The sequence below is a fragment of the Oncorhynchus clarkii genome, chromosome 13 (assembly GCF_045791955.1).
Source record: "Oncorhynchus clarkii lewisi isolate Uvic-CL-2024 chromosome 13, UVic_Ocla_1.0, whole genome shotgun sequence".
Classification (NCBI taxonomy): Eukaryota; Metazoa; Chordata; class Actinopteri; order Salmoniformes; family Salmonidae; genus Oncorhynchus; species Oncorhynchus clarkii.
The window spans coordinates 6119025-6131087 of NC_092159.1; the positions used below are offsets into that span (position 1 = coordinate 6119025).

Here is a 12063-nt window from a genome sequence, read left to right on the forward strand (position 1 = left end):
AAGAGTATCTCTACCACATCCTGTCTGGGGGAGCTCTGATGTCATCTCCTCTCACCTAACTACCACATGACACATACACCTGAGTGTACAGGAGCCACTGGCAGGCGTTGCTGACACAGCATTAATCAAACAGTGAGATTTACAACCAAAATCATTATGCTCTCTCTCTTTCACACACAGACACATAAAACGTGTACTGGCCCGCTCTCCACGGTGAGAACAAGTGCTCATACCTCTGACGGATCCGTTTGTTTGGTGAGAGAACAAGTTTCTCACCAGAGGACTGAGAGAGAGAGAGAGAGGGAGGGAGAAAGAGAGAGAGCGAGAGAGAATAGCCTATGGGGTGGGAATGAGTGAACCAAAACAAGTTTCTCAAAAACGCGCTGGTTTTTATTGATTTTTTCTTGATAAGAGGACGGAGAGAGAGAGCGAGAGAGAGAATAGCATATGGGGTGGGAATGAGGGAACCAAAACATACTGTATGTTCATTACTAGGACTGTACATTTGAGAGATAAAGACAGATAGAAGACAAATGAGACGGTCTACCGCCGCAACGCCCATCCCCGTAATGTCTCATCCCTGAACGTTTCACAACTACCGGTTGACTGCGGCTGGAATTGTGACGGATCGACGCACTGAGCATGTCAGGGCGAGTTTTATAGAAATGCGTTTGGAAATAAAATCAGTAACAAAAACGTCTTTCAAAATCATTTGGGGATGTTCGACTCACGAGGCTTGAAGGAATTTGATTTTCCACTTTGACAACTCTAAACTGTTTGGATGAATTATATTTTTCAAGACTTCCAAGTTCGCCACAGGTCTCTATCACAGCCCAACTTGTTGCTATCGAAATTATATCTAGCTGAAATACAGTTGTAGGTCTATGTCACTCATCTTTCTTAGTTTGAACAACGGTCAATATTGAATTAAACGTTTAACCACTAACTGGATAAAACAAGAAGATGTTGGAGAAATATTCCCGGCACAGCCCTGGAGTTGCGCCCGTGCCGAACACGGACCTGCAACTCAAACTACCGGAGAGCAACGTGGGTACCAGAGGCCAAGAGAAAGATAACGGGTCTGGGCAGAAACTGGTGGAGATAACGGGATCGGCTCTGTCCAAACGGAAACTACTGGTCGGTCTGGACCTGCTCTGTCTGGTTCTGGGTAAATACAATTTAGGCTATTATCTTTTTATCAGATCAACTTTTTATGATTCATAATTTTATCATATCCACTTTTTATTTTTGATCTTTTACCATTTTATCGTATAATGTTTGTTTTTTTTACAACAAAAAATAATATTTTTTTCAAGCCTACCTGGACCTGGGTTACCCGCTTCTGCTTTATTAAAAACGATCTTCGAGGTATTTTCATAAAAATAACTTACATTTTCAACAAACATTTTTAAAATATTTTTTATAAAGTTAATAAACTTCAAATTTTCGAGTAGGTCTATAAAACATTTTCGTCATTCATTGTATTGTTTATTGTTAGGATATATCACAAATAATGGTGTATTTATTGCTAGGATATATCACAAATAATGGTGTATTTATTGCTAGGATATATCACAAATAATGGTGTATTTATTGCTAGGATATATCACAAATAATGGTGTATTTATTGCTAGGATATATCACAAATAATGGTGTATTTATTGCTAGGATATATCACAAATAATGGTGTATTTATTGCTAGGATATATCACAAATAATGGTGTATTTATTGCTAGGATATATCACAAATAATGGTGTATTCATTGCTTCATGGCGACACTGAATCCCCTCTTGTCATTTTACTCCTTATTTTAAATCAAACTTTATTCACTAGAATTACTATTTTATAACAAACTTTATTCACTAGAATTATTATTTTATAACGCGCGTTGAAGTCTTTCTGTTATACACGGCATGGTCAAAAGTATGTGGACACCCCTTCAAATGAGTGGATTCGGCTATTTCAGCCACACCCATCACACAGCCGTGCAATCTCCATAGACAAACACTGGCACTAGAATGGCCTTACTGAAGAGCTCAGTGACTTTCAACCTAGCACCACATTTCCAACAGTTCAGTTCGTCAAATGTCTCCACTGCTAGAGCTGCCCCGGTCAACTCTAAGTGCTGTTACTGGGAAGTGGAAACATCTAGGAGCATCAACGGCTCAGCCGCCAGGTGGAAAGGTGACGTAGGCTGGGCTAACTTTCATGAACTATTCAAATGTTGATATTTGAATCTTTTGCGATTTATTTGAAATGTATTTGACTATGAGATAGTAGCCCATAGTTTCGTTGTTGTTTCGCATCTAGGCTATTTATGATACACAGTGAAGGTGCGGGTGCGTGAGGACATTGAATCAAGAATTAGCACTAGCGCGAATCAACAGGTTGGTCAACGTTATCATAAACAATTTCTTCAACAAAAACGAAATAATTAGGAAAAAATAAATTGAAGCTCTAAATAATTCTCACTCTCAGTGTTCTCCCTCGCTGCACGCAAAGCTCTCGATGCCAGTTGGCTCGAGCAGGCCAAGGGAATTCTACAGTTTCCATGACAACCAGGGTTCAGGGAAGAGCGAGGCCTGGGGAATTGTGTGTAGTACAAATACATAAATAAACAATCTCTCTCTCTCTCTCTGTGTGTGTGTGTGTGTGTGTGTGTGTGTGTGTGTGTGTGTGTGCACTCCCTTTATGCATCTGACCACTTTCTCAAACTGTGGTTATGTAAGAGCAGCTAATTCACTTAGCTTATGTCCCAAATGACCCCACATTCCCTATATAGTGTACTATTTTAACCAGGGCCAATAGGTCTCTGCACTCTTAGAGAAAAAGTTCCAAAAGGTTCTTCGGCTGTCCCCATAGGAGATCCCTTTTTGGTTCCATGTTAAGAACCCTCTGTAGAAAGGGTTCTACATGCAACACAAAATGGTTCTACCTGGAACCAAAGGAGTTCTACCTGCAACCAAAAAGAGTTCTTCAAAGAATTCTGGTATATGGGGACAGCCGAAGAACCCTTTTAGGTTCTAGATAGCATTTTTTTTCCAATACAAGTGTGGGCCAAAGTATATTATAGTGCACTACTTTGGCCCACACTGGTTATAATAAAGGGTGAATAGGATGTCATTTTGGACACCTTTCTCTCTGAACCCCTCCTACTTGTCTAGAAGAGAAGGATTGCTGATCAGGGATCAAGTCCCCACCTGTCCCCTGTATTCGTATTCACTGTGATCTACAAGGCTGCTACAGATGTGATGCAGGGACGGACTGGGACCAGAATCCGGCCTGGGCATTTCTAACACACTGGCCAATTTCTTTCCAAGAGGCCACCCCGATTATTAGCCAAAATAAAGATAATTTTGTGCAATAACACCAATTCAGACCGGCCCACTGGGCTACAGATGGACCAATTCAGACCGGCCCACTGGGCTACAGATGGACCAATTCAGACCGGCCCACTGGGCTACAGATGGACCAATTCAGACCGGCCCACTGGGCTACAGATGGACCAATTCAGACCGGCCCACTGGGCTACAGATGGACCAATTCAGACCGGCCCACTGGGCTACAGATGGACCAATTCAGACCGGCCCACTGGGCTACAGATGGACCAATTCAGACCGGCCCACTTGGCTACAGATGGACCATTTCAGACCGGCCCACTGGGCTACAGATGGACCATTTCAGACCGGCCCACTGGGCTACAGATGGACCAATTCAGACCGGCCCACTGGGCTACAGATGGACCAATTCAGACCGGCCCACTGGGCTACAGATGGACCAATTTGGCCAAGCTGCCCTATGACCAGTCCACCCTGTATGTGATGTGTATGTGAGGACCAGTACCCTGGACAAAGCAATGGGGAGACTCTTGTTGTCTAGAGGAGTTAGAGTGCTGATCAGGGATCAGGTCCCTTCCTGTCCATGTATTCGTATTCATTGGGATCTAGATGGCAGAACTGATCCTAGATCAGCCCTCCTACTCTGAGATACTTGATACAGTCCAATCAAGCTGCTGATAGGAAGAACACAAGACAGATACTATCAATGTTGTGTATAATGGTTCTAGAGAGAGGAGAGGAAGAGAGACAGAGAAAGGAGAGGAAGAGAGAGAAAGAGAGACAGAGAGAGAAAAGGAAGGGAGGGATGGAAAGAGAGAATGAATAAGATAGAGAGAGAGAGAAAAGGAAGGGAGGGATGGAAAGAAAGAATGAATAAGATAGAGAGAGAGAGAAAAGGAAGGGAGGGATGGAAAGAGAGAATGAATAAGATAGAGCGAGAGAGAAAAGGAAGGGAGGGATGGAAAGAGAGAATGAATAAGATAGAGAGAGAGAGAGAAAAGGAAGGGAGGGATGGAAAGAGAGAATAAATAAGATAGAGAGAGAGAGAAAAGGAAGGGAGGGATGGAAAGAGAGAATGAATAAGATAGAGAGAGAGAGAAAAGGAAGGGAGGGATGGAAAGAGAGAATGAATAAGATAGAGAGAGAGAGAAAAGGAAGGGAGGGATGGAAAGAGAGAATGAATAAGATAGAGAGAGAGAGAAAAGGAAGGGAGGGATGGAAAGAGAGAATGAATAAGATAGAGAGAGAGAGAGAAAAGGAAGGGAGGGATGGAAAGAGAGAATGAATAAGATAGAGAGAGAGAGAGAAACGAGAGTATGTGCGTGTGTGTGTGTGTCTGTGTAGGAGACAGACAGTGCTAGCTCAGACCCACAGTCTCTCTTTGTTTGGTTGTAATGTTAGAGAATTGAACTGGTCTCATAAACAACCATCCTCTCCTCTCCTCTCCTCTCCTCTCCTCTCCTCTCCTCTCCTCTCCTCTCCTCTCCTCTCCTCTCCTCTCCTCTCCTCTCCTCTCCTCTCCTCTCCTCTCCTCTCTCCCCTTCCCCTCCTCTCCTCTCCTCTCCTCTCCTCTCTCCCCTTCCCCTCCTCTCTTCTCTCTCTTTCTCTCACACCATACCCACCTCTCCTCTCCTCTCCTCTCCTCTCCTCTCCTCTCCTCTCCTCTCTCCCCTTCCCCTCCTCTCCTCTCTCTCTTTCTCTCACACCATACCCACCTCTCCTCCCTCCCTCCCTCTCATCTCTCCTCTCCTCTCCTCTCCTCTCCTCTCCTCTCCTCTCCTCTCCTCTCCTCTCCTCTCTCTCTTTCTGTCACACCATACCCGCCTCTCCTCCCTCCCTCTCATCTCTCTCTCCTCTCCTCTCCTCTCCTCTCCTCTCCTCTCCTCTCCTCTCCTCTCCTCTCCTCTCCTCTCCTCTCCTCTCCTCTCCTCTTCTCTCCTCTCCTCTCCTGTCCTCTCTCCCCATTCCCTCCTCTCCTTTTCTCCTTCTCATCTCCTCTCTCATATACTCTCGTATACTGGTCTCATTGTAATGTCATATACTGGTCTCAGATCATATCTAATGGGATCCATAACATGTTCTAATAGAGTTGTTGTCCCAGTGGTGTTGTGACCTCACATTCCAGCAGTGAGTCTAACCCTTTAGTTTCTCTGGAGAAAAACCCTGGGTTCCCACTCTCTCACTCTCCCTTTCAGACTCTCTCTCTGTCTTCCTCCAACTACCCCTCCCCAACTGCTCCCCCTCATATGAGCTGCTACAACAGAGAGGAGATATGAAACATAGATGAAATCTGTTGATGTGATTCATATGGTCAGTGTTTTAGAAGGCTGTTGTATGTCAATGTGATGTTCAATCCAAACACCCAATGTGATGATGTTGTATGAATGTAGGTGAATGTTATGGTTTACAGTGAGCTTTTAAAGTATGTTTACATACTGTGTAATTTAGCTTACGATGCAAAACCACATTTCTGTCAAGTAGACAAGTATGGTCTGAACTCAACTCTCTCTCTCCACCTCCACGTCTCTCTCTCTCTCTCTCTTTCTCTCTCTCTCTCTCTCCACCTCATCTTCTCTCTCTCTCTCTCTCTCCAACTCCACTTCTGTCTTTCTCTCTCCCTCTCTCTCTCTCTCTCTCTCTCTGTCTTTCTCTCTCTCTCTCTTTTGGCTCAGTTCAGTTCTATTAACTTTATTGGCATAATGAATCTGTCTCACATTGCCAAAGCTAGAACATGTTGAAACAATAAAACCCTCCCTCCCTCCCACCCCCTCCCTCCCCTCCCCCCTCCCTCCATCCCTCCCCCCCTCCCTCCCTCCCTCCCTCCCCCCCTCCCTCCCTCCCTCCCCCTCCCTCCCTCTCTCCCTCCCTCCCTCCCTCCAGCCTCCATCCCATTCTTGGTGTGTGAGCTGAAGGCGGTGAGTCCATATAGCAGAGGGTTTTTCTGTGGGGATCCCAGCATCATGTATCCATACCTACACAGAGAGGCTATACCAGATCAGCTGCTCATTACTGGTGGGATCATCATCACCGGACTCACTGTGAGTATCACACACTCTTCATCATCATCACCATCATCACATGATTGTTAAACAATAGTAGTTGTAGTAACCTATTCTCAGAACCCATAATAGTAATAATACTAATCAAATCAGAATCAAAACACATTTGATTGGTCACATACACATGGTTAGCAGTGCAGTAATATCTAACAAGTAATCTAACAGTACACACAATTTACCACTACTACTACTACTACTACTACTACTAATACTACTACTACTACTACTAATAATAATACTACTACTACTAATAATACCACCGCTAATAATACTACCACAAATAATAATACCACTACTAATAATACTAATAATACTAATAATACTACTACTACTAATAATAATACTAATACTACTACTACTACTACTACTACTAATAATAATAATACTACTACTAATACTACTACTAATACTACTACTACTAATACTACTACCAATAATAATACCACCGCTAATAATACTACCACAAATAATAATACCACTACTAATAATACTAATAATACTACTACTACTACTAATAATACTAATAATACGACTACTACTAATAGTAATACTACTAATAATAATACTACTACTACTAATACTACTACTACTAATAGTACTACCAATAATAATACCACCGCTAATAATACTACCACAAATAATAATACCACTACTAATAATACTAATACTACTACTACTACTACCACTACTAATAATACTAATAATACTACTACTACTAATAGTAATACTACTAATACTACTACTACTACTACTAATAATAATAATAATACTACTACTACTAATAGTACTACCAATAATAATACCACTACTAATACTACTAATAATACTACTACTACTAATAGTAATACTACTAATAATACGACCACCAATAGTAATACTGCTAATAATAATACTACTGCTAATAGTAATACCACCAACAGTAATAATACTAATAATAATACTACTACTAATAATATGAATACTACTAATAATAATACTACTACTAATAATAATATGAATACTACTAATAATAGTTCAGTTCTCCTCTTGTGTTTGTCACCAGACTAATTATCAAACAGTCACTATTACTCATCTCCCTCCCTCCCTCCCTCCCTCCCTCCCTCCCTCCCTCCCTCCCTCCCTCCCTCCCTCCCTCCAGATAGCTTTAGGGGAGTGTTACCGGGTGCATTACCGAGGGGTCAGCTCCAAAGCCTTCGTCAGGAACCTCTACGTCTCATGCCTGTATAAGGTACGGAAATCTCCCTTCTGCATTCATCAAGTTTTAATAACAGAAGACAAACTGTCATAAACATTATCAACAAGTCTTACACACAATTTGATTGTTATTTGTTGCACAAATAAGAAGTTGGGTTCCTTCCTGTTTGGCTATATATTTATTTCTGTGTTTCTATATTTTATTTCTGTAAGGAGTTAGGTTCCTTCCTGTTCGGGTGCTGTGTCGGCCAATCCCTGACTAACATGGCCAAGCTGAGCGTGGGGCGGCTGCGACCTCACTTCCTGTCTGTGTGCGGCGTCTCGTATGCCTCGCTCAACTGCACCCCCGGAACCTACGTCTCCACGGTAACCTGCCGACAGACAGACCACCGATTGGAAGAGGAGGCCAGGTGTGTGTGTGTGTTTGTGTGTTTGTTGGGGGGGGGGGGGGGAGGGGGAAGGTGTGTGTGTGTTTGTCTGTTTGTTGGGGGGGGGCAGGTGTGTGTGTGTTTGTCTGTTTGTTGGGGGGGGGGGGGGGGCAGGTGTGTGTGTGTTTGTCTGTTTGTTGGGGGGGGGGGGCAGGTGTGTGTGTGTTTGTCTGTTTGTTGGGGGGGGGGGGCAGGTGTGTGTGTGTTTGTCTGTTTGTTGGGGGGGGGGGGGGCAGGTGTGTGTGTGTTTGTCTGTTTGTTGGGGGGGGGCAGGTGTGTGTGTGTTTGTCTGTTTGTTGGGGGGGGGGGCAGGTGTGTGTGTGTTTGTCTGTTTGTTGGGGGGGGGGCAGGTTTGTGTGTGTTTGTCTGTTTGTTGGGGGGGGGGCAGGTGTGTGTGTGTTTGTCTGTTTGTTGTTGGGGGGGGGGGGCAGGTGTGTGTGTGTTTGTCTGTTTGTTGGGGGGGGGGGGGGGCAGGTGTGTGTGTGTTTGTCTGTTTGTTGGGGGGGGGGGGGGGGGCAGGTGTGTGTGTGTTTGTCTGTTTGTTGGGGGGGGGGGGGGCAGGTGTGTGTGTGTTTGTTGGGGGGGGGGGGCAGGTGTGTGTGTGTTTGTCTGTTTGTTGGGGGGGGGGGGCAGGTGTGTGTGTGTTTGTTGGGGGGGGGGGCAGGTGTGTGTGTGTTTGTTGGGGGGGGGGGCAGGTGTGTGTGTGTTTGTTGGGGGGGGGGGGGCAGGTGTGTGTGTGTTTGTCTGTTTGTTGGGGGGGGGGGGGGCAGGTGTGTGTGTGTTTGTTGGGGGGGGGGGGCAGGTGTGTGTGTGTTTGTCTGTTTGTTGGGGGGGGGGGGGGGGCAGGTGTGTGTGTGTTTGTTGGGGGGGGGGGGCAGGTGTGTGTGTGTTTGTCTGTTTGTTGGGGGGGGGGGGGCAGGTGTGTGTCTGTTTGTTGGGGGGGGGCGCAGGTGTGTGTGTATTTGTTGGGGGGGGGGGCAGGTGTGTGTGTGTATAGTCAGCATTTGTTTTTTATTTTATTTTCAGGAAATCCTTCTTCTCTGGTCATGCTTCGTTTGCAATGTACACCATGCTGTATCTAGCAGTAAGTATCTCACACACACACACACACACACACACACACACACACACACACACACACACACACACACACACACACACACACACACACACACACACACACTGTGAACCACCCTCCCAGAGGGTCTGAAAGCAGAGAGTGATTGAAAAGAAGGGAGCTGAAAGGGAGAGAAAGAAAAGAGGGCAGGAGAAAAAGAGGGATTGAAAGAGAGAAGAAGTAGGGCAGACAGAGATGTCTTTGTTCCCCTCGGGCAGGGGAGAGGTCTGACCTCTCTGTCTCTCTATACTACACTCCTCTATTGTGTGAGGGCAGGGCCGTAGAGAGAGAGTAGAGTCAGAACTGTGCTGCATCTTTGAAGATAAATACAGTATAATTCAGTATAATACAGCATGATGCGGTATAATATAGTATAATACTGTATAATTCAGTATAATTCAGTATAATTTAGTATAACACTATGTACAAATAGAACATGTGTAGTAATCAACATTTTCCCCTCCCTGCCTCTCTCTCTCTCTCTCTCTCTCTGCCTGCCTGCCTCCCTCTCTCTCTCTCTCTCTCTCTCCCTCCCTCCCTCCCTGCCTGCCTGCCTGCCTGCCTGCCTCCCTCCCTCTCTCTCCCTCTCTCCCTCCCTCCCTCCCTGCCTCCCTCTCTCTCTTCAGTTCTACCTCCAAGCCAGGTGGTGTTGGCGAGGGGCCAGGTTACTCAGACCCCTCGTACAGTTCTTCCTGGTTCTGCTAGCTGTGTATACAGGTACTTACAGGTCTATTGATAATGATCAGTGACGGGGGAATCGACTCTGAAAATACTCCCCAACTGATAATGACGTAGGGCCGCTTTCCCAGACACTGATTACGGCCGGGATTTAATCCCAGAGGCGTGGTCGACAAGCACACTGCACTGTCAACAATGTGCCTTTTCAAAGGCACACCTTCCTGACGTTCGCGGAGATCGTGTTCACGTTAAATGCTGCACACGTCAGTTCCAGCTTAAATGTCCTGTCAAAGTCGGTTGGTTTACAAACACCACAGATTTGACTGAATCTCAAGCTAAACCTACATTCTGGGCTAAGAAGCATTTTTCAATGGAGAATCGTCATTGAACATGTTTTTTAATCCAGGACGAGGCGTAAACTGTGACTGGGAATCCAGCCCATACCAGCCCATTAGATAGTCTGACTGGGAATCCAGCCCATACCAGCCCATTAGATAGTCTGACTGGGAATCCTGCCCATACCAGCCCATTAGATAGTCTGACTGGGAATCCAGCCCATACCAGCCCATTAGATAGTCTGACTGGGAATCCAGCCCATACCAGCCCATTAGATAGTCTGACTGGGAATCCAGCCCATACCAGCCCATTAGATAGTCTGACTGGGAATCCAGCCCATACCAGCCCATTAGATAGTCTGACTGGGAATCCTGCCCATACCAGCCCATTAGATAGTCTGACTGGGAATCCAGCCCATACCAGCCCATTAGATAGTCTGACTGGGAATCCAGCCCATACCAGCCCATTAGATAGTCTGACTGACATGGCTGATATGTTATAATGGTCTATGGATGTTCATAGCCTCTCAGTACACTCCCTGAGTGGTCCGTCCACAATGTGGTTATTCATCTGGTCTATGGATGTTCATAGCCTCTCAGAACTCTCCCTGAGTGGTCCGTCCACAATGTGGTTATTCATCTGGACTACTGTCTTTTCTGTTGGTCTATGGATGTTCATAGCCTCTCAGTACTCTCCCTGAGTGGTCCGTCCACAATGTGGTTATTCATCTGGACTACTGTCTTTTCTGTTGGTCTATGGATGTTCATAGCCTCTCAGTACTCTCCCTGAGTGGTCCGTCCACAATGTGGTTATTCATCTGGACTACTGTCTTTTCAGGTGTTGTTTAATCTCTACTATGACTAAAGAAAAAAACTAAACCAAATAATTAAATACATTTTCCTAATACGTTTGCCTGGCTGTCTGGTGTAGTTCTGATAGAATCCTGGTCTGGTCAATTGTTGTCACTTTGTTCAGTTGCTGTCCACTTGATTGGCCCAAATTCTAGGGCGGGGCTTGACAACGGGTCATTTCCTCTGTACTGCTGTAATATGCATTTTTTATCATATTGTTGAGTTATATCTCAAAATATTTAACAGGTACGTTTCTAACGTGTAATCTCTTCGCAGGCCTGACTAGAATATCGGACTATCGACATCATCCCTCTGATGTCATCACTGGCTACATACAGGGAGCCTTGACTGCCTACTGGGTGGTGAGTTGATCTGTGTGTGTGTATATGTAGGTGTGTGTGTGTATGTATGTATGTGTGTGTATGTATCTGTGTGTGCATAACCAGTGTGTTTCTCTCTGTCCTCCAGGCCTTCCACGTCTCCTCCATGTTTAAAGACTACAGCTCTACCCTCTCTCCTAGCCTGGACAACCCCCCGTCTCCTAGCTCCTCCATGTTTAAAGACTACAGCTCTACCCTCTCTCCTAGCCTGGACAACCCCCTGTCTCCACGTCTCCTCCATGTTTAAAGACTACAGCTCTACCCTCTCTCCTAGCCTGGACAACCCCCTGTCTCCACATCTCCTCCATGTTTAAAGACTACAGCTCTACCCTCTCTCCTAGCCTGGACAACCCCCTGTCTCCACATCTCCTCCATGTTTAAAGACTACAGCTCTACCCTCTCTCCTAGCCTGGACAACCCCCTGTCTCCACATCTCCTCCATGTTTAAAGACTACAGCTCTACCCTCTCTCCTAGCCTGGACAACCCCCCGTCTCCACGTCTCCTCCATGTTTAAAGACTACAGCTCTACCCTCTCTCCTAGCCTGGACAACCCCCTGTCTCCACATCTTCTCAATGTTTAGACTACAGCTCTACCCTCTCTCCTAGCCTGGACAACCCCCTGTCTCCACATCTCCTCCATGTTTAAAGACTACAGCTCTACCCTCTCTCCTAGCCTGGAC

The 12063-nt window shown here is 45.5% G+C and overlaps 1 protein-coding gene across 1 annotated transcript; it reads left to right on the top strand.

Annotated features, from left to right (window-relative positions):
* The first annotated feature begins 604 nt into the window (after positions 1 to 604).
* Positions 605 to 11851, top strand: LOC139423733 (phospholipid phosphatase 3-like). The gene is made up of 8 exons (XM_071175348.1): positions 605 to 1168; positions 6220 to 6377; positions 7537 to 7626; positions 7806 to 8002; positions 9047 to 9104; positions 9764 to 9854; positions 11279 to 11364; positions 11471 to 11851. Exons 1-8 carry the CDS (start codon positions 964 to 966, stop codon positions 11627 to 11629), a joined length of 1044 nt encoding a protein of 347 aa, XP_071031449.1. The 5' UTR covers positions 605 to 963; the 3' UTR covers positions 11630 to 11851.
* Positions 11852 to 12063: the final 212 nt, after the last annotated feature.

Bases quoted from the DNA above. Each gene is read 5' to 3' on its own strand.
- LOC139423733 (XM_071175348.1), top strand. From the start codon at position 964: ATGTTGGAGAAATATTCCCGGCACAGCCCTGGAGTTGCGCCCGTGCCG. The intron at 9,855-11,278 runs GTACTTACAGGT...ATCTCTTCGCAG, and splicing joins TCTGCTAGCTGTGTATACAG to GCCTGACTAGAATATCGGAC. The intron at 11,365-11,470 runs GTGAGTTGATCT...TCTGTCCTCCAG, and splicing joins CCTTGACTGCCTACTGGGTG to GCCTTCCACGTCTCCTCCAT.